General features: G+C 36.7%; 1 protein-coding gene across 7 annotated transcripts in view; it reads right to left on the bottom strand.

Moving 5' to 3' along the window:
* The window catches only part of CPNE8 (copine 8), a 272,491-nt gene that overhangs the window by 200,205 nt on the left and 48,588 nt on the right, over positions 1-23,698 (bottom strand). For all 7 annotated transcript variants that reach the window (XM_086399950.1, XM_086399952.1, XM_086399951.1 and 4 more), the window contains 2 exons: positions 15,864-15,904; positions 14,179-14,225 (listed from right to left, as the gene is read on the bottom strand). In XM_086399950.1, the coding sequence (XP_086256076.1) occupies positions 14,179-14,225; positions 15,864-15,904 (88 nt within the window). The remainder of the gene's footprint in view (positions 1-14,178; positions 14,226-15,863; positions 15,905-23,698) is intronic.

Genomic DNA, 23,698 nt, shown 5'->3' with positions numbered 1-23,698 from the left:
AGAGTTACAATTTGAGGAAAGAGAAATATTAATATTTGGTAATTGTATACAACCAGAAACAGCTACTTAAAAAAAATGCAACCAGTATCCTAAAACATCTTTTTCTGAATATCAACAATACTGAATTTTTAGAAGTACCTACACACCTGATTACAATAATCTCTGGCACAAGGAACATATATAAAGCCTTTAGCCTAGTCAGTGAAGCAGAAACAGATGTTTTTCTGAAATTCTCTTGCTTTTTCTATAATCCAATGGATGTTGGCAATTTGATCACAGGTTCCTCTGCCTTTTCTAAATCCAGCTTGTACATCTAGAAGTTCTTCGTTCACATAATACTGATGCCAAGCTTGATGGATCTTGAGCATTACTTTGCTAACATGTGAAATGAGTGCAGTTGTGCAGTAGTTTGAACATTCTTTGGCATTACCCTTCTTTGGGATTGGAATGAAAACTGACCTTTTCCATTCCTGTGGCCACAGCTGAATTTGCCAAATTTGCTGGCATATTAAGTGCAGCATTTTAGTCGCATCATCTTTTAGGATTTGAAACAGCTTACCTGGAATTCTATCACCTACACTAGCTTTGTTTGTTAATAGTGCTTTTTAAGCCCCAGTTGACTTCACAATCTATGATGTCTGACTGTAGGTGAATGATCACACCATTGTGGTTATCTGGGTCATTAAGACCTTTTTTGTATAGTTTTTCTGTGTATTCTCGCCACCTCTTCTTAATAGCTTCTACTTCTGTTAGGTCCATACCATTTCTGTCCTTTATTGTACCCATCTTTTCATGAAATATTCCCTTGGTATCTCTAATTTTATTCAAGAGATCTCTAGTCATTACCATTCTATTGTTTTCCTCTATTTCTTTGCATTGATCACTTAGGAAACTCTTTTTCATCTCTCCTTGCTATTCTTTGGAACTCTACATTCAAATGGGTATATCTTTCCTTTTCTCTTTTGTCTTTCATTTCTCTTATTTTCTCAGCTATTTGTAAGGCCTTTTCAGATAGCCATTTTGCCTTTTTGCATTTCCTTTTCTTGGGGAAAAAGAAACTAAAACAGCAATGCCTTAAAACTGACTATATCTTCCACAGAAAATGTTGTTTTTATGAAATTCTTTCAACCACATGCCACACAGCTTCTCATCAATTCTCTTCTGTTAAGATCCCCTCAATTACAGTAATGGAGACATGATACATACATTAAGAAACCTTCAAATATCTACTACAGGAATATAGTATCGATAGACTGAATGTTCTGCAGTATATTGTAATTAAAATCTCTTTTATGAGTCAGAAAGTAAAAGCAAACCAAACAAAAATATTCAGATGCTCTACAGCATGAATCCAATAGTGAAGACGGTGTCAGTAAAAATGCAGGACACGTAACAGTTTAGCAACACGTGATTGCCCAAAGACTGTGGGGAATTTCCTCTTTGCTGTATCAATAACTTCAGATGCTTCCCTCTATAATTTTCATAGAACAAAAAGATAGAATGAAATGAGCTTTCAAGCCTAAGCTTTAAGATGTAAAAAGCATGTTTTTCAATAGATGCTATAATTCAAATTCCTAAATATGTAGTTAAAGTTATGACAAAAAGCATCAGAATAAGCACTGAGCTCTTATAACTTATTTAGCATGCGACACAAATGTTCTCATCTGACAAATGTAACACTGGTACAAAATTATCTACAGATGATTCCTGCAACTCATAATTTCTGAAAGGACAGTTGTTAAGTGTTAGCCCATATTTGAGGGTATCCTCAAATGTATCCTTTCAACAAATCTTAACTGAGCATCTTCTAAGAACAAAAGCCATATCCTAAATGCTGTAGCAGAGAAGATTGACCTTTAAACAGCACTGAATTAAGAAGTGAAGTTAAGACATAAGGGACAATAAGTTCAAAAAAAGTCTTTGATATTTGTTGAATGATATAAAGTAGAAGGTGACAAGGACCATAAGAAAGTTATTTAAGTTATGGTATTTCATAAAGGTGAAAGGAGGAAATTCTAGTTGTGAAGGTTAGAAAAGACTAATGGGTAAAGTAACATTTAAGGTGAGCTATGAATAAGTTTCTAATCCTTTCTGAATATGTGTGCATTTATGTATTATACATATATTATTCAGCATGGACATGAATAAATATTAAAACAGCTCACTGTCAATGGAATGGTGCAGAACAGAGATAATGTCAAAATTCAGTAATCAGCATTTGGCAGTAGATTTGCCTCCAAACTACACTCACAAAGTGTGTTATAAACAACTTCAGGTTGCTTCATTACACACAAACTTAGGGAATTGGGAACCAACTCTATAATTTTAAGTGTTTAAAAGAATTCACAAAATACATGACCTATGGATGACTCAAATTTAACTCAAAGAAATTAATCCTAACATTTTCAGAAACTCTCAAAACCAAATACGTGTGCCTCTTTAGAGATATTTTGCTATTTCCATTTGCCACTAAGAGTTTTCATATTTTTAAAATCCATGTCACTTCATCATTTCTAGCTCCAAAATTATTATTCACTGAAATAACATTTTAGTTTTAAAAGATCAATTACTTTGATAACTCATAATCATTAGAATTTATTGAAGATATGCAGGTAATTGCAATAGTGTAAGATATAATTTTTAATTTGCAGATTTCAACTACAGATTAATTTTAAGTAATTTTACAACTTTATTTGGAGCATTTGTCTCCACATATTTTAAGCTCCTTTTTTTCCCCTCCTTATTATATAAAAGTAATTCATCACAGAAATAAAATCATGTGCCTAGTTAATACATAATTTTCCAGGATACATCCAAATTCAAATAAAAACATGACCAGTATATTACTGACATAGATATTTTAAACTATTTAACAAAGTATCTATAATATTATAATATTATTTTACTTGTCTAATTCCAAATATACTAAGAGTAATTATTAGAGTGGTTTTTTGTGTGATTAATTCTCCATAAGTAACCTTGAATAAATGGATTTCTTCATTTATGGTAGCAGCTATTGGAAATGGTCTTAAAATATAATGGATTTAGTAACGCATGTTGAACTCTTCCTGTGACACATAAAGAGGAAGTCACTGATAGATGCAGAAAGTCCTCTGGCTCAGATGTCAGAAAATTTTTGAAGTAGAACATCTACAGTTATTTCACTCCTTTGTTCAACTTCATCCCCTCTAAATTCTAGCTGTTTATTTTGTTTTTTAAATAACTCCTTCATGAGAGAAATGAATGTTTTAAGATCAAAGGGGGACTTCCCAGGAGGCACTAGTGGTAAAGAACCGGCCTGCCAATACAGGAGACAAGAGATGCAGGTTCGATTCCTAGGTTGGGAAGATTCCCCTGGAGGAGGGCATGGCAACCCACTCCAGTATTCTTGCCTGGAGAATCCCATGGACAGAGTAGCCTGACGATTTATAGTCCATAGGGTTGCAAAGAGTTGGACACTAACTGAAGGGACTTAGCACAAACAGAAGATCAGAAAAGGGTGGTTCTTGCTATTATTTTGTAAAATAATGTTCAATACTTAACAGATAATGAGAAAATTGATAAGAATACAAAACTATGACTTCTATAGCATCATAATATTAGACTTGCAAGTAGTTAGAACTAAACAAGTTCAATTATTTTTTCCTGATGAATTAGTCCAACCCCAGACTGAACACAGGGCACCCACTATAGTTCTAGCTCCAGAATACTACTCAAAGAAATCCATTCTACCATGAGATACTCTAAATGTTACAAATGTCTTCCCTGTAGTGAACAAAATAATGCAGCTCTGTCTCTTCATCCTTTGAGCCTATATTTTATTTTCTGCTTTCTTGTCTCAACATCAAGTAACTGTACCCCCATGTCTAGAGCAAAATACTATAAGAATTTGAAGACAATTATTATGCCTATTCAGAGACTTTGCATTTTTCAGGTTAAACATTCCTTCATTCATATTACATCTATCACTTTATTTAAGATGGTGGCCCTCCTCAGATATATAGTTGGCATTCAATAATCTCAAATGGAGAAATGAAAACAAACACTCCAGATTTGCTTCTACCAGAGCAAAATATAAGGGTATTTAATTGAAATCACACGAAATTGCAAACACTCAATTTTTGAGCTACAATAATGACAGTTTCATACAGTTCAGCATAATAGCATTATGTTCCTTAATGTAAGTATTGAATATTACTCAATAAATTCTCCAATCCCATTAGCTTTTTTAACAGCTATGTAACACCAAAGCATCATATTAGGTTTGAAGCCAAATAAATCCCACTGGCAATTTTCCCATTGACAGCTGGTCTTCTGCAATAAACTTTACAGAATATTATAATGTAGGAGTTTACTTACCAGCCACTTACCAGTTTTTTTATTCTTAAAAAGGTATTTTGATCTCTTAGAGAACCATTGTAGCCTTAATCATATAGTGTCTTACTATAATTCAGTCATATAGTAAGTGGAAGATAAGTAAATTCAATTTGATTATACAGTGCAAGTGACAAATAGATTCAAGGGATTCGATCTGATAGAATATCTGAAGAACTATAGAGAGAGGTTCGTAACATTGTACAGGAGGTGATGATCAAAACAATCCCCAAAGAGAAGAAATGCAAAAAGACAAAATGGTTGTCAGAGGAGGCCTTGCAAATAGCTTAAAAAAGAAGACAAGCAAAAGGCAAAGGAGAAAAGGAAAGATATATCCATCTGAATGACAGAATGGGAAAGACTAGAGATCTCTTCAAGAAAATTAGAGATATCAAGGAAAAATTTCATGCAAAGATAGGCACAATAAAGGATAGAAATGGTATAGATTTAATGGACCTAAGAGAAGCAGAAGATATTAAGAAGAGGTGGCAAGAATACACAGAACTGTACAAAAAAGATCTTAAAGACCCAGATTACCACAATGGTGAGATCACTCATCTAGATCCAGACAACCTGAAGTGTGAAATCAAGTGGGCTTTTGAAAGCATCATTATGAACAAAGCTAGTGCAGGGGATGGAATTCCAGCTGAGCTATTTCAAATCCTAAAATATTTGAAGTGTGGAAGTGCTGCACTCAATATGCCAGCAAATTTGGAAAATGCAGCAGAGGCCAAAGACTGGAAAAGGGTAGTCTTCATTCCAATCCAAAAGAAAGACAATGCTAAAGGATGTTCAAGGCACCACACAATTGCATTCATCTGACATGCTAGCAAAGTAGTGCTCAAAATTCTGCAAGCTAGGCTTCAACAGTATGTGAACTGAGAACTTTCAGATGTTCAATCTGGCTTTAGAAAAGGCAGAGGAACCAGAGACCAAATTGCCAACATCGGTTGGATCATAATAAAAGGAATAGAATTCCAGAAAAACACCTATTTATACTTTATTTACTATGCCAAAGCCTTGACTCTATACTGTCATCCTGCTTATTGCAATTATATGCAGAGTACATTATGTGAAATGCTGGGCTGGATGAAGCACAAGCTGGAATAAAGATTGCCGGGAGAAAAATCAATAAACTCAGATATGCAGATGACACCACCCTAATGGCAGAAAGTGAAGAGGAACTAAAAAGCCTCTTGAAAGTGAAAGAGGGGAGTGAAAAAGTTGGCTTAAAACTCAACATTCAAAAAACAAATATGGCATCTGGTTCCATCAGTTCAGTTCAGTCACTCAGTCATGTCCAACTCTTTGCGACCACATGGACTGGAGCACATCAGGCTTCCCTGTTCATCACCAACTCTTGGAGCTTACTCAAACTCATGTCCATCGAGTGGGTGATGCCATCCAATCATCTCATCTTCTGTCATCCCCTTCTTCTCCCCCCTTCAATCTTCCCAAGCATCAGGGTCTTTCGCAATGAGTCAGTTCTTCACATCAGGTGGCCAGAGTATTGGAGTTTCCGCTTCAACATCAGTCCTACCAATGAACACCCAGGACTGATCTCCTTTAGGATGGACTGGTTGGATCTCCTTGCAATCCAAGGGACTCTCAAGAGTCTTCTCCAACACCACAGTTCAAAAGCACCAATTCTTTGGAGCTCAACTTTCTTTATAGCCCAACTCTCACATCCAAACATGACTACTGGAAAAATCACTTCATGGCAAATAGATGGGGAAACAATGGAAACAGTGACAGACTTTATTTTCTTGGGCTCCAAAATCACTGCAGATGGTGACTGTAGCCGTGAAATTAAAAGACGCTTGCTCCTTGGAAGAAAAGCTATGAGTAACCTAGACAGCTTATTAAAATGCAGAGACAATACTTTGCCAATAAAGGTCTATCTAGTCAAAGTTATGTTTCTTTCCAGGAATTGTGTATGGATATCAGAGTTGAACCATAAAGAAAGCTGAGTGCTGAAGCATTGATTCTTTTAAACTGCTGTGTTAGAGAAGACTCTTGAGAGTCCCTTGGACTACAAGGAGATCCAACCAGTCAATCCTAAAGGAAATCAGTCCTGAAATATTTATTGGAGTGACTGATGCTGAAGCTGAATCTCCAGTACTCTGACCACCTGATGCAAAGAACTGACTCATTAGAAAAGACCCTGATGCTGGGAAAGATTTAAGGCAGGAAAAGGGGACGACAGAGGGTGAGATGTTTCAACAGCATCACCAACCTGATGAACGTGAGTTTCAACAAGCTTCAGGATTTGCTGATGGACAGGGAAGCCTGGAGTGCTGCAGTCCCTGGGGTCACACATAGTCAGTTAACCAAAAAAGGATGCACATAGCTGTCTTAGAGGAAACTCCTAGAGCAAACATATTGGGTGACAAAAGAGGAATGTGCTTGTGGGGCAAAGATGACATCTGCTACATAAGGCCTAAAATATGATCCAGTTAAAGTAGTATATTCAATATGTCAGCAAATTTGGAAAACTCAGTGGTGGCCACAGGACTGGAAAAAGTGAGTTTTCATCCCAGTCTAAAGAAGGGCAGTGCCAAAGAATGTTCAAACTACCGTGCAACTGTGCTCATGTCACCTGCTGGCAACGTAATGCTCAAAACCCTTCAAGCTAAGCTTCAGTAGCACATTAACCAAGAATTTCCAGATGTACAAGCTGGGTTTAGAAAAGGCAGAGGAAGCAGAGATCAAACTGCTAACATCTGGTGCATTATTGAGAAAGCTAAGAAGTTCCAGAGAAACACCTACTCCTGTTCATTGACTACGTTAAAATATTTGACTGTGTGGATCACAACAAACTGAAAATCTCTTAAAGAGATAGGACCTTTAAGATGGTAGACCTCCTTACCTGTCTCCTGAGCAAACTGCATGCAGTCAAGATGCAAGAGTTAAGCCAGACATTGAACAATGGACTGGTTCAAAATTGGGAAAGGAATACAACAAAAAGGCTGTATGCTGTCACCCTCTTATTTAACTTATGTGCAGAGTACATCATGCAAAATGCTGGGCTGGATGAACCCCAAGGCAGAATCAAGACTGCTGGGAGAAATATCAACCACCTCAGATATGCAGATGATACCACTCTAATGGCAGAAACTGAAGAGGAACTAAAAGCCTCTTGATGAGGTGCAAGAAGAGTGCGGAAAAAAAGCTGGCTTAAATCTCAACATTACAAAACCTAAGATCATAGCCTCCAGTCCCATCACTTCATGGGAAATAGAAGTGGAAAATGTGGAAACAGTGACAGATTTTATTGTCTTGGGCTCCAAAATCAATGCAGATGGTGACTGCAGCCACAAAATTAAAACACACTTGCTCTTTGGAAAAAAAGCTATGACAAACCTAGACAGTGTATTAGAAAGCAGAGACATTACTTTGGTAACAAAGGTCCGTATAGTCAAAGCTATGGTTTTTCCAGTAGTCATGTATGGATGTCAGAGCTAGACCATAAAAAAGACAGAATGCCAACGAACTGACACTTTCAAAGTGTGGTACTGGAGAAGACTCTTGAGAGTCCCTTGGACAGCAAGGAGATCAAACCAGTCCGTCTTAAAGGAAATCAACCCTGAATATTCATTGGAAGAACTGATGCTGAAGCTGAAGCTCCAACACTCTGGCCACTTGATGCAAACAGCCGACTCATTAGAAAAATCCATGATGCTCAGAAAGACCGAGGGCAGGAGGAGAAGGGGGTCACAGAGGTTGAGATGGTTGGATAGCATCACTGACTCAGTGGACATGAGCTTGAGCAAAGTCCAGGAGACAGTGAAGGACAGGGGAGCCTGGAGTGCTGCACTTGTGACCTGGGGTCACGAAGAGCTGGACACGACTTAGCGACTGAACAACAACAGCAGCAACATAAGCCCTCTTCTCTAAGGTCAGGAAACATAACAGAACTTTAAGAACATGAAAACACAAATAGCACCTTAGGAAATCTGAGGCAATAAAGGAATATGTATGAGATGAAGGAACAAAAGTAAAGAGAAACTCCAGAAGAACTAAGTGAGATAGAGATAGGCAATCTACTCAAGAAAGTGTTCAGGTAGTAATGGTAAAGATGGTCACAGAATTCAGAAGAATAATGAGAAATTAGAACCTTTAAAGAAAGATTAATAATTAAGAAAGATGTAATACTTAGTAAAATAGACTATAAAATAATTATTGCTACAAAAGACAAAGAGAGACACTACACAATGATGAAGCAATAGATCCAAGAGGATATAACAACTGTAAGTATATATATTAACAGATCATATATATATATGAACTTATTATTGCTAAACAGCAAATAAGTATATATGCTGAACCTATTAATAAATTACATAAGGCAAATGTTAACAGACATAGAAGAGGAAGTTGACAGCAGTAACACAATAGTAAGGAACTCTAAACTCCATTTATATCGATGGACAGATCATCCATATGTAAAATCAATAAGGAAACACTTGCCTTAAATGACACATTAAACCAGATAAATCATAAATATATATATATATATTTATATATATGATATTGCATCTGAAGGCAACAGAATATACATCCTTTTTAAGTGCACATGGAGCCTTCTCTCAGACACATCACATAGTAGGCCACAAAGCAAACCTTATGAAATTTAAGAAAATTGAAATAATATCAAACATCTTTCAAACCACAGTGATTGAGATTAGAAATCAGCTATAAGAAAAGAACTGCAAAAAAACACAAACACGTGGATGCTAAACAATACGCTACTAAACAACCAACAGATCCCTGAAGTAGTCAAAGAGGAAATTAACAAAAATACCTGGAGACAAATGAACACAAAATATGATGATCCAAAACCTATGGGACACAGTAAAAGCAGTTCTAAGAGAGAAGTCTACAGCAATACAAGCTTACATCAGGATTTAAGAATAAGTTCAAATAAACAATTTAAACTTACACCTAAAGAACTTGGAGAAAGAACAAATAAAATTCAAAATTACTAGGAGAGAAAGTATAGATCAGAGAAGAAATAAATGACAGAGTATAAAAAACCATAGAAAAAATCAATTAAACTAAAAGTTGGTTCTTTGAGAAAATGAACAAAATTGATAAACCTTCAGCCTGACTTAACAAGAAAAGAAAAAGGGGGAGAGGAATAAAATCTCTACAATCAGATACAATAAAGGAGAAGTTACAACCAATACCAGAGAAATATTACTAAAAAATATCACAAGAAAACTACAACAGCTAAATGGCAATAAAATAGAAACTTGGAAAGAACAGACAAATACTTAAAAACATATAATCTCCCAAGACTGAACCAAGAAGAAATAGAAAATATGAACAGAATAATAACCAGTACTGAAACTGAATCAATAATTAAAACACTCCCAATGAGCAAAAGTCCAAGGGAAGATGACATCAGAGGTGTATTCTACCAAACATTTACAGAAGAGTTAACACCTATTCTTCTAAAAATATATCCAAAAATTGCAAAGAAATGAATATTTCTAAAATCATTCTATGAACCTAGCATCACCTTTGTACTAATATTAGACCAAAAAAAAGGAAAGAAAGAAAAGTACAGACCAATATCATTGATAAACAGATTCAAAAATCTTCAACAGAATACTAGCAAACTGACTCCAATGATAAATTAAAGGACAATACGTCATGACCAATGAGATTTATGACAAGAATGCAAGGATTTTTCATTATCCACAAATCAATCAATGTGATACACCACATTAATAAACTAAAGATTAAAAACCATATGATCATCTCAATAAATGCAGAAGAAAGCTTTTGACAAAATTCAATATCCATTAATTATAATAACTCTTTAGAAACTGAGCATAGATGAAATATACCACAACATAATAAAGGCCATATGTGAAAAACCAATAGCTAATATCATACTCAACAGTATAAATTTGAAAGAATTACCTCTAAGATCAGGGACAAGAAAATGTTGCCCCCTCTCACCAGTTTTGCTCAACACAGTACTGGAAATCTTAACCACAGAAAGTAAACAGGAAAAAACAATAAAAGAAATCCAAATTGGTAAGGAATAAGAAGTAAGATTGTCACTGTTTGTAGTTGAAATGATACTATCCACAGAAAACTATAAGATGCTGATGAAAGAAACTGAAGATGAAACAGATGGAAAAATACACCATGTTCTTGAACGGGAAGACATGATATAGATATATACAGATATATCTATATCTGTATCTCTCTCTCTCTCTCTCTCTCTATATATATATATATATACACACATACATATAATGGCACATTAACCATATAAATAGGATAAAATTTTACATTTGCAACAACATGAATGGACTTGGAGAATATTTTGTTAAGTGAAATAAGCTACTTTATATGTGGAATATAAAAAAATACAACAAACTAGTGAATATAACAAAGAGAAAAAGATTCGCAGATAGAAAGAAGAAACTAGCAGTGACCAATGGGGAGAGAGAGAGTGGGAGGGGCAGTTCAGGGGTAGAGAACCAAGACTAAAGTGAAAAGATCCTTAAACTAAGGACTAAGGTAAAAACCATTATGTATGAAATAAGCTATAAAGATATTCTACAAAACATAGAGAATTTAGTCAATACTTTATAATAACTATAATTGGAGTACAACCTTTAAAATCTGCAAATCAGTATATTGTACATGTGTAACTTATACAATATTACACATCAACTATACTGAAATAAATAATGCGTTTCTCATGATGTACTCTGCATATAAGTTAAATAAGCATGGTGACAATATACAGCCTTGACGTACTCCTTTTCCTATCTGGAACCAGTCTGTTGTTCCATGTCCAGTTCTAACTGTTGCTTCCTAACCTGCATATAGGTTTCTCAAGAGGCAGGTCAGGTGGTCTGATATTCCCATCTCTTTCAGAATTTTCCAGTTTATTGTGACCCACACAGTCAAAGGCTTTGGCATAGTCAATAAAGCAGAAATAGATGTTTTTCCCGAACTCTCTTGCTTTTTTGATGATCCACTGGATGTTGGCAATTTGATCTCTGGTTCCTTTGCCTTTTCTAAAACCAACTTGAACATCTGGAAGTTCATGGTTCACGTATTGCTGAAGCCTGGCTTGGAGAATTTTGAGCATTACTTTACTAGCATGTGAGATGAGTGCAATTGTGTGGTAGTTTGGCCATAAAGTCTTTGGCATTGCCTTTCTTTGGGATTGGAATGAAAACTGACCTTTTCCAGTCCTGTGGCCACTGCTGAGTTTTCCAAATTAGCTGGCATATTGAGTGCATCACTTTCACAGCATCATCTTTCAGGATTTGAAATAGCTCAACTGGAATTCCATCACCTCACTAGCTTTGTTCATCGTGATGCTTCCTAAGGCCCACTTGACTTTCCATTCCATTCCATTCCATATCACATTCCAGGATGTCTGGCTCTAGGTGAGTGATCACACCATTGCAATTATCTGGGTCGTGAAGATCTTTTTTATACAGTCTGTGTATTCTTGCCACCTCTTCTTAATATCTTCTGCTTCTGTTAGGTCCCTACCATTTCTGTCCTTTAGTGAGCCCATCTTTGCATGAAATATTCCCTAATTTGTATTTAGATTGGTGCAGATGTAATTATGCGTTCATGCTGTGAATTTCAAATCATTATAACCAAGCTCAAATATACCATTATTAATCAAAATAGGAACCATTACAATCAACACATTTTTGCCAATGAGAAATAAGTTTGCTTATTCCTGTAGCATAAAAATCCATGTTTTAGGATTTGACAAATTCTTGAAAAGAATTTTCTATATCCTGCTGGTTGTGGAAGTGTTTTCCCTGCAAAATATTATAGAGATGCTTGAAGAAGTGGTGGTTGGTGAGAGGTTAGGCAAATATGGTGGATGAGGTAAAACTTCATATCCTAATTTGTTCAACTTTTGAAGCTTTGGTTGTGCAACATGCCGTCAGGTTTGCCATGGAGAAGAATTGGATATTTTCTGTTGACCAGTGCCAGTTGCAGGCGTTATAGTTTTTAATGCATTTCATCAATTTGCTGAGCATACTTCTTAGATGTAATGATTTCACTGGGATTCAGAAAGCTGTAGTGGATGAGACCAGCAGCAGACCATGAGATTTTTTTTGGTACAAGTTTGGTTTTGGAAAGTGCTATAGAGCTTCTTCTCATCCAAGCACTGAGCTGGTCATTGCCAGTCATCACAAAAATAACCAGTTTTTGTCACAGATCACAATCCAGTTAAGAAATGCCTCATTATTATTGTGTAAAATAAGACATCACTTCAAAAATGCTTGTTTTGATTTCTGGTCAGCTCATGAGGCATGATAAATGTATCAGGCTTTTTCACCTTTCCAATTTGCTTCAAATGCCAAATGACCATAGAATGGTTGATGTTAAGTTCTTGGGCAACTTCTCATTTAGTTGCAAGAAGATCTGCTTCGATCATGATTGTCAATTGGTTGTTCTCAACTTCTGATAGCCAGTGATTACACTTCTCAACTTCAAGACTCTTGCCTCCTCTGCAGAACTCCTTGAACCACCACTGCATTGTACATTTGTTAACAATTCCCAGGCCAAATGCATTGTTCATGTTGTGAGCTGCTTTACAACCCATTTTTGTACTCAAATAAGAAAATTGCCCGAATTTGCAATTTGTCTAACATCACTTACATGGTTTAAAATAAATATAAAATAAACAAGTAATAATATTACACCAAGCAATAAGTCATTAGCAAAAAAATAGAGAAATGCCCATTATAATGATGCATGACATAACCTTTATTTTGAATGTATTCCAATATCAAATGGCCAATTTCAACAACACAAAACTGCAGTTACTTTTGCACCAACCTAATAGGAGAAGGCAATGGCACCCCACTCCAGTACTCTTGCTTGGAAAATCCCATGGACGGAGGAGCCTGGTAGGCTGCAGTCCATGGGGTCGCTAAAAGTCGGACACGACTGAGAAACTTCACTTTCACTTTTCACTTTCATGCATTGGAGAAGGAAATGGCAACCCACTCCAGTGTCCTTGCCTGGAGAATCCCAGGGATGGGGGAGCCTGGTGGGCTGCCGTCTATGGGGTCACACAGAGTCAGACACGACTAAAGCAACTTAGCAGCAGCAGCAGCAATAGGGAACTGAGTTTCTACTTTATTTTCAAATAACAAGTTACTACCTGTCAAAGGGCAGATAATTGATATCAATCACCAGACTTAAAATCCTTTAAAGCAATATTTTATAAAATCAGCAGTTGACCTCAAAAAGTGAGACTGAACCCACACTTCAACTGTGTAAGAATTGGATCACACTAAATTTATGTAAGACTGAGGAGAACACAAATCAAGGCTAGATTATTTCACAGAAAGATCATAAATGAGCTAAACATTGAAGACTATTAAAAACAAAACACATGGCATTGAAATATGTATATCATATATGAAATGAGTCACCAGTCCAGGTTCGATGCATGATACTGGATGCTTGGGGCTGGTGCACTGGGACGACCCAGAGGGATGGTATGGGGAGGTAGGAGGGAGGAGGGTTCAGGATGGGGAACACATGTATACCTGTGGCAGATTCATTTTGATATATGGCAAAACCAATACAATATTGTAAAGTTAAATAAAATAAAACAAAACAAAATTGCTTTCATCAAATTAAAATGAAATAAAATTAAAAAGAAATTCAATCTTTGGGTTGAAGATGACTTAAAATAACCAAAAACAAGAAAGTATCATCTTGATTACATTGTAACTTATGCCATGTCTTACAGCATAAAAATCATATTTTTAAAATTCCAATTCTTACCTCTCTCCATTCTTTATTTCCAACTCCTTGTACATATAAGACACAAACTATAAAAAGATGAAAAAAATAAATATATCTAAACATTTTTCATAAATATCAAGTGAACAAACCCAATTTATTTTTCCGCTGTCCAACAGGTATGTTAAAATTAGTTCTTAATACCTCACCTTACTCTGGCAGGAAAATTGCTAATAAATCATCACATGATTAAAATTTTTGTAAATAAGCAAAAAAACTATAACAGGTCTTTAGATCTTAACATGTATAGGTCTTGGCACAAAAATATAATAGTTATTTGCTAACATCTTCAATTACATTATGCTACAAATGTAGATGATTTTTTTTAAAAACTAAGGTAAAACAGTTTTGTGAATTCTCTGTGGGCTCAGCTGGTAAAGAATCTGCCTGCAATGTAGGAGACCAGGGTTCAGTTCCTAGGTTAGGAAAATCCCCTATTGAAGGGAATGGCAACCCACTCCAGTTCTCTGGCCTGGAAAATTCCATGGATGGAAGAGCCTGGTGGGCTACAGTCCATGGGGTCTCAAAGAGTCGGATACAACTGAGCAACTAACACACACGCAAACAGTTTTGAAGTATTTCAGTATGTTACCAGTCATAGGTCACGCTCTTCCTAGGATGCTTAAAATCCTCAGAAGCATCATAGGAAGGAAAATCTGCACCAAATCAAATGCTAAACTTAATATCTGCAACTCCTATCCTCAATGTTTGTAAACAAGAAATCCTATCAACCACAAAAAGAAGTCCAAAAAGAGTAGATTAAGAGTCTAGAGTAAAGATTAAGGGATAAAAATATCCCATTCACTTACTAATGAGTCCTGGGAACTTTAAATACTCACAATTGTAATGCCTTTTCTCCAGTGATAATCTCAAGAATTCTTTCATCAACTGAAAACACCTCTCTCCCGTCATTAAACCACACAGTTTCATACATTTGTACAGATGGAGAGCAACTAGATATCAACTTCTTTTTTTGACTTATACATTATTTCTATTGTTTTCTAATTAAAATTGGCTTTCATTGTACAATTCATCTCCAGTTTTCAATATATATGTAATTAGTAATAAAAAAATTCAACTCATTCAAGATGTTATATAATTCACTTGGTTATACATGACTTTATATACTTCCTTTATTCACAAAAAAAGGAAAATTGTTACTCTGTGACTTGATCACTTAGAATTATGGCCCATTACAGCTGTCTTTCAAATATAATTTCTACCATATGGCTTTACAACGAGGTTTTAATTTCAAAATGAATTGTCCTGCATTGGAGTCATTTGCGTTTTCTTCTTAGTCTCTAAGTGCTAAGCAATTCCCTCTCTTTAGCCAGAGTACTGCCCACGTAGATAAGAATGCAGGGCCTGAGACCATATTCCTCCTTACTTTCTAGTCTTTAAGACAATATTTAAGTAAAAATTATAATTTTCATACAACTTTTTACAAAATCAAGTAAGTAAAATAAGTTGTTGTTCAGTTGCTAAGTCGTGTCCAACTCTTGACCCCATGAACCACAGCACACCAAGCTTCCTTTTTTTTTCACTATCGCCCAGAGTTTGCTCAAACTCATGTCCATTGTGTCAGTGATGCCATTGAAACATCTCACCCTCTGTTGCCCCCTTCTCCTCCTGAATAGACTATTTCAAAAAGCAAGTTAAATACTTACTTGGATCAGACTTAGAAAACGTGTCTCTGTCCAGAAGATTTCTGTTGAAGAAAAAAGAAAATACTAGATAAATGTAATATCAAAATATTTATATAAATGTATAAACATATAAATGTAATGTAATGACTTACAAGTTCTAAAATTTAAATTTGTGCTGGATATTCATCCTCCACTAACTGGTAATGATTTATAAAAGCTATTTTACATTTTTATATTTAATACTTACAATAAAAAATCTCATGTTTACCCTGTCCTATTTTTCTACCAAGAGTACCACCCATGTGCATTTATCAGTACCATGCTTAATATTTGAAATGCTTTTTTTATATCAACCTGATACACTTTCATATTCCAGGTTTTTAAAAATTACTCTTTCCATGGAATCATGATACACTGAGAAAATACAATCAACAGAACAGCACACACCAAAAAAAAAAAAAGAAAATCAGACTACATCTTCAAATATTCTCAAAAAGAAAAGAAACTATCAGAAATGTTTGTATTTGGAACTGTAGTTTCAAAGACCACTAGTCAGAAATCAAATTAAAATAATCCACTTGTCCCTTAAGCAGACACTATGACTTCAGCAGTGACTGAAAAAACAGTAACATTTTAAAACATTTCCATTTGAGAATATACTTTGTTATATATTTAAAAAGGAAGTGCTCCACTTAAGTGGAAATTTTCTAGTTTTCCCTGTGTCTAGTTTTGCTCATTAAGTGTCCTTAAAAAATGTAATTCAGCTCTTTCTTTCAGAGATCATAAAAATCAAGGAGAGACAGTACAAATATTGCAGGGAGCTTAGAACTCAAAAACTGTGTTATACACATATAAATGAAAATAATGTGATTCTAGTACCTTACTTATCTTAAAAAAAAACCCATACAATTTTTAACCACGACTGAGGAGCCAAGATGGCGGAGGAGTAGGATGGGGAGAACACTTTCTCCCCCACAAATTCATCAAAAGAGCATTTAAACGTCGAGTAAATTCCACAAAACAACTTCTGAATGCCGGCAGAGGACATCAGGCACCCAGAAACGCAACCCAACTCTTCGAAAGGAGGTAGGAAAAAATATTAAAGACAAAAAAAAGAGACAAAAGAGGGAGGGACGGAGTTCCGTCCCAGGAAGGGAATCTTAAAAAGAGAGAAGTTTCCAAACACCAGGAAACCTTCTCACTGCCGAATCTGTGCCGAGCTTTGGAAGCACAGAGGGCAACATAACAGGGAGAAAAAATAAATAAACAATTAAAACTCGCAGATTGCAAGCCCTACGGTAACTCCCCCAGCAGAGAAGCAGCGCAGACGCCTGCATCCGCCATTAGCAAGCGGGGGCTGGGCAGGGAGGCGCGGCGTGGGCTGCATCGCTGAGAGTAAGAATCTGGCCTGAATACCCTGAGCGCTATCTGAGCGAAATAAGTTGGGCTAGCAAACCAGACTGTGGGATATATACCACGCGAAAAGCCAGCCCTAACCTAAGACCGCCAGGCCCGCGCACGGAACAAAGGACTGAACAGAGATAGCCAGCTGCAGACCTTCCCCCTCCGGTGACAGGCAGCCAGAGCCGGAAGGGGGCAATCGCAGCCCCAGAGAGACATTATCTATAAAACTGTAAGCAGGCTTCTTTGCTAACTAAAACTTCTTGGGGGTCTGGATGGTCAACATCTGCCTGAGAAGGTGCGCCGGTTTTACACCCAGATAACCAAGTGGCGGGGAGGCGATAAGTCGCAGCATTGGCGCTCGCCAAACTCCTCATCACCTGAGCTGCTCGGACCTGGGAAGAGCACAAAACGCAGGCCCAACTGAGTCTGCGCCTCTGAGGACTACCCGAGTGCCTGAACCTGAGCGGCTTGGACCTGGGAGGTGCATGCAGCCCAGGGCCGGCCTTGGATTGTTCCCGGCGGAACAACCTAGAGTCTGAGCAGTGTGGACAGGGAGGCTACACGTGCCGTGAGCGGGGGCAGACCCAGGGTGGCTGAGGCACTGCGAGCCCACGCCAGTGTTATTTGTTTGCAGCATCCCTCCCTCCCTCCCCACAGCACGACTGAACAAGTAAGCCTAAAAAAAAAAAAGTGTCCTCCACCGTCCCCTTTGTGTCAGGGCGGAAACCAGATACTGAAGAGACTAGCAAACAGAAGAAGATATAACAGAGGGAAACGCCTTGGAAGCTACAGGCAATAGATCAAAACCCTGTGGTTACTATGGACTACATAGGAAGGGGCTCTCTCTTTCTTTTCCTTCTTCTTTTCTTTAACATCGTATTTTTGAAATTCCAAACTCTACTCTAGATTTTTAATTTTTGCTTTCTGGTATTAGTTATCAATTTTGTACCTGTACTTTCTTTATAACTTTCGCAACCTTGTTTGTTTTTGTTTGTTCGTTTTTTCTCTTTCTTTTCCTTCTTCTTTTCTTTAACATCATATTTTTGAAATTCCAAACTCTACTCTAGATTTTTAATTTTTGCTTTTATGTATTTGTTACCAATTTTGTACCTTTAAGGACCCAATCTTCAGGACCCATTTTTCACTAGGGAGCGAGATTACTGGCTTGGCTGCTCTCTCTCCCTTTGGACTCTCCTTTTTCTCCACCAGGTCGCCTGTGTCTCCTCCCTAACCCCTCTCTACTCTACCCAACTCTGTGAATTTCTGTGTGTTCCAGACGGTGGAGAACACTTAGGGAACTGATTACTGGCTGGATCTGTCTCCCTCCTTTTCATTCCCCCCTTTTATCCTTCTGGCCACCTCTGTTACCTTCCTCCTTCTTCTCTTCTCTGTATAACCCCGTGAACATCTCTGAGTGGTCCAGTTGTGGAGTGCACATAAGGAAGTGACTACTGGCTAGCCCATTCTCTCCACTATTGATTCACCTCATCTCATTTGGGTCACCTCTAACTCCCTCCTCCCTCTTCTCTTCTCCATGTAACCCTGTGAACCTCTCTGAGTGACCCTCACTGTAGAGAAACTTTTCATCTTTAATGTAGATGTTTTATCAATGGTGCTGTATAGAAGGAGAAGTTTTGAAACTGCTGTAAAAATAAGACCGATAACCGGAAGCAGGAGACTTAAGTCCAAACCCTGACTCCAGGGAACTCCTGACTCCAAGGAACATTAATTGACAGGAGTTCATCAAATGCCTCCATACCGACACTGAAACCAAGCACCACACAAGGGCCAATAAGTTCCAGGGCAAGACATACCAAGCAAATTATCCAGCAACAAAGGAACACAGCCCTGAGCTTCAAGATACAGGCTGCCCAAAGTCACCCCAAAACTATAGACATCTCATAACTCATTACTGGACATTTCATTGCACTCCAGAGAGAAGAAATACAGCTCCACCCACCAGAACACCGACACATGCTTCCCTAACCAGGAAACCTTGACAAGCCACCTGTACAAACCCACACACAGTGAGGAAACGCCACAATAAAGAGAACTCCACAAACTGCCAGAATACAGAAAGGACACCCCAAACTCAGCAATTTAAACAAGATGAAGAGACAGAGGAATACTCAGCATATAAAGGAACAGGATAAATGCCCACCAAACCAAACAAAAGAGGAAGAGATAGGGAATCTACCTGATAAAGAATTCCGAATAATGAGTGAAATTGATCCAAAATCTTGAAACTAAAATGGAATCACAGATAAATAGCCTGGAGACAAGGATTGAGAAGATGCAAGAAAGGTTTAACAAGAACCTAGAAGAAATAAAAAAGAGTCAATATATAATGAATAATGCAATAAATGAAATTAAAAACACTCTGGAGGCAACAAATAGTAGAATAACAGAGGCAGAAGATAGGAGTAGTGAATCAGAAGATAGAATGGTAGAAATAAATGAATCAGAGAGGATAAAAGAAAAACGAATTAAAAGAAATGAGGACAATCTCAGAGACCTCCAGGACAATATTAAATGCTACAACATTCGAATCATAGGGGTTCCAGAAGAAGAAGACAAAAAGAAAGACCATGAGAAAATATTTGAGGAGATAATAGTGGAAAACTTCCCTAAAATGGGGAAGGAAATAATCACCCAAGTCCAAGAAACCCAGAGAGTCCCAAACAGGATAAACCCAAGGCAAAACACCCCAAGACACATATTAATCAAATTAACAAAGATCAAACACAAAGAACAAATATTAAAAGCAGCAAGGGAAAAACAACAAATAACACACAAGGAAATCCCCATAAGGATAACAGCTGATCTTTCAATAGAAACTCTTCAAGCCAGGAGGGAATGGCAAGACATACTTAAAATGATGAAAGAAAATAACCTACAGCCCAGATTATTGTACCCAGCAAGGATCTCATTCAAGTATGAAGGAGAAATCAAAAGCTTTTCAGACAAGCAAAAGCTGAGAGAATTCTGCACCACCAAACCAGCTCTCAAACAAATACTAAAGGATATTCTCTAGACAGGAAACAGAAAAATGGTGTATAAACTCGAACCCAAAACAATAAAGTAAATAGCAACGGGATCATACTTATCAGTAATTACCTTAAACGTAAATGGGTTGAATGCCCCAACCAAAAGACAAAGACTGGCTGAATGGATACAAAAACAAGACCCCTACATATGTTGTCTACAAGAGACCCACCTCAAAACAGGGGACACATACAGACTGAAAGTGAAGGGCTGGAAAAAGATTTTCCATGCAAATAGGGACCAAAAGAAAGCAGGAGTAGCAATACTCATATCAGATAAAATAGACTTTAAAACAAAGGCTGTGAAAAGAGACAAAGAAGGTCACTACATAATGATCAAAGGATCAATCCAAGAAGAAGATATAACAATTATAAATATATATGCACCCAACACGGGAGCACCACAGTACGTAAGACAAATGCTAACAAGTATGAAAGGAGAAATTAACAATAACACAAAAATAGTGGGAGACTTTAATAGCCCACTTACACCTATGGATAGATCAACTAAACAGAAAATTAACAAGAAAACACAAACTTTAAATGATACAATAGACCAGTTAGACCTAATTGATATTTATAGGACATTTCATCCCAAAACAATGAATTTCACCTTTTTCTCAAGCGCACGTGGAACCTTCTCCAGGATAGATCACATCCTGGGCCATAAAGCTAGCCTTGGTAAATTCAAAAAAATAGAAATCATTCCAAGCATTTTTTCTGACCACAATGCAGTAAGATTAGATCTCAATTACAGGAGAAAAACTATTAAAAATTCCAACATATGGAGGCTGAACAACACGCTGCTGAATAACCAACAAATCACAGAAGAAATCAAAAAAGAAATCAAAATTTGCATAGAAACGAATGAAAATGAAAACACAACAACCCAAAACCTGTGGGACATGGTAAAAGCAGTCCTAAGGGGAAAGTTCATAGCAATACAGGCACACCTCAAGAAACAAGAAACAAGTCAAATAAATAACCTAACTCTACACCTAAAGCAACTAGAAAAGGAAGAAATGAAGAACCCCAGGGTTAGTAGAAGGAAAGAAATCTTAAAAATTAGAGCAGAAATCAATGCAAAAGAAACAAAAGAGACCATAGCAAAAATCAACAAAACCAAAAGCTGGTTCTTTGAAAGGATAAATAAAATTGACAAACCATTAGCCAGACTCATCAAGAAACAAAAGGAGAAAAATCAAATCAACAAAATTAGAAACGAAAATGGAGAGATCACAACAGACAACACAGAAATACAAAGGATCATAAGAGACTACTATCAACAATTATACATCAATAAAATGGACAACGTGGAAGAAATGGACAAGTTCTTAGAAAAGTACAACTTTCCAAAACTCGACCAGGAAGAAATAGAAAATCTTAACAGACCCATCACAAGCACGGAAATTGAAACTGTAATCAAAAATCTTCCAGCAAACAAAAGCCCCGGTCCAGACGGCTTCACAGCTGAATTCTACCAAAAATTTAGAGAAGAGCTAACACCTATCCTGCTCAAACTCTTCCAGAAAATTGCAGAGGAAGGTAAACTTCCAAACTCATTCTATGAGGCCACCATCACCCTAATACCAAAACCTGACAAAGATCCCACAAAAAAAGAAAACTACAGGCCAATATCACTGATGAACATAAATGCAAAAATCCTTAACAAAATTCTAGCAATCAGAATCCAACAACACATTAAAAACATCATACACCATGATCAAGTGGGCTTTATCCCAGGGATGCAAGGATTCTTCAATATCTGCAAATCAATCAATGTAATACACCACATTAACAAATTGAAAAATAAAAACCATATGATTATCTCAATAGATGCAGAGAAAGCCTTTGACAAAATTCAACATCCATTTATGATAAAAACTCTCCAGAAAGCAGGAATAGAAGGAACATACCTCAACATAATAAAAGCTATATATGACAAACCCACAGCAAACATTATCCTCAATGGTGAAAAATTGAAAGCATTTCCTCTAAAGTCAGGAACAAGACAAGGGTGCCCACTTTCACCATTACTATTCAACATAGTTTTGGAAGTTTTGGCCACAGCAATCAGATCAGAAAAAGAAATAAAAGGAATCCAAATTGGAAAAGAAGAAGTAAAACTCTCACTATTTGCAGATGACATGATCCTCTACATAGAAAACCCTAAAGACTCCACCAGAAAATTACTAGAAATAATCAATGACTATAGTAAAGTTGCAGGATATAAAATCAACACACAGAAATCCCTTGCATTCCTATACACTAATAATGAGAAAACAGAAAGAGAAATTAAGGAAACAATTCCATTCACCATTGCAACGGAAAGAATAAAATACTTAGGAATATATCTACCTAAAGAAACTAAAGACCTATATATAGAAAACTATAAAACACTGGTGAAAGAAATCAAAGAGGACACTAATAGATGGAGAAATATACCATGTTCATGGATTGGAAGAATCAATATAGTGAAAATGAGTATACTACCCAAAGCAATTTATAGATTCAATGCAATCCCTATCAAGCTACCAACAGTATTCTTCACAGAGCTAGAACAAATAATTTCACAATTTGTATGGAAAAACAAAAAACCTCGAATAGCCAAAGCGATCTTGAGAAAGAAGAATGGAACTGGAGGAATCAACCTACCTGACTTCAGGCTCTACTACAAAGCCACAGTTATCAAGACAGTATGGTACTGGCACAAAGACAGAAATATAGATCAATGGAATAAAATAGAAAGCCCAGAGATAAATCCACGCACATATGGACACCTTATCTTTGACAAAGGAGGCAAGAATATACAATGGATTAAAGACAATCTCTTTAACAAGTGGGGCTGGGAAAACTGGTCAACCATTTGTAAAAGAATGAAACTAGACCACTTTCTAACACCATACACAAAAATAAACTCAAAATGGATTAAAGATCTCAACGTAAGACCAGAAACTATAAAACTCCTGGAAGAGAACATAGGCAAAACACTCTCTGACATACATCACAGCAGGATCCTCTATGACCCACCTCCCAGAATATTGGAAATAAAAGCAAAAATAAACAAATGGGACCTAATTAACCTTAAAAGCTTCTGCACATCAAAGGAAACTATTAGCAAGGTGAAAAGACAGCCTTCAGAATGGGAGAAAATAATAGCAAATGAAGCAACTGACAAACAGCTAATCTCAAAAATATACAAGCAACTCCTACAGCTCAACTCCAGAAAAATAAACGACCCAATCAAAAAATGGGCCAAAGAACTAAATAGACATTTCTCCAAAGAAGACATACAGATGGCTAACAAACACACGAAAAGATGCTCAACATCACTCATTATCAGAGAAATGCAAATCAAAACCACTATGAGGTACCATTTCACACCAGTCAGAATGGCTGCGATCCAAA

Source organism: Bos grunniens, chromosome 5, assembly GCF_055505025.1.
Source record: "Bos grunniens cultivar Pamir isolate PY7600 chromosome 5, Bosgru_T2T1.0, whole genome shotgun sequence".
NCBI classification, from domain to species: domain Eukaryota; kingdom Metazoa; phylum Chordata; class Mammalia; order Artiodactyla; family Bovidae; genus Bos; species Bos grunniens.
Note: the sequence above shows the minus strand (reverse complement) of the source record. Positions and strands in the feature narration are given on the sequence as shown.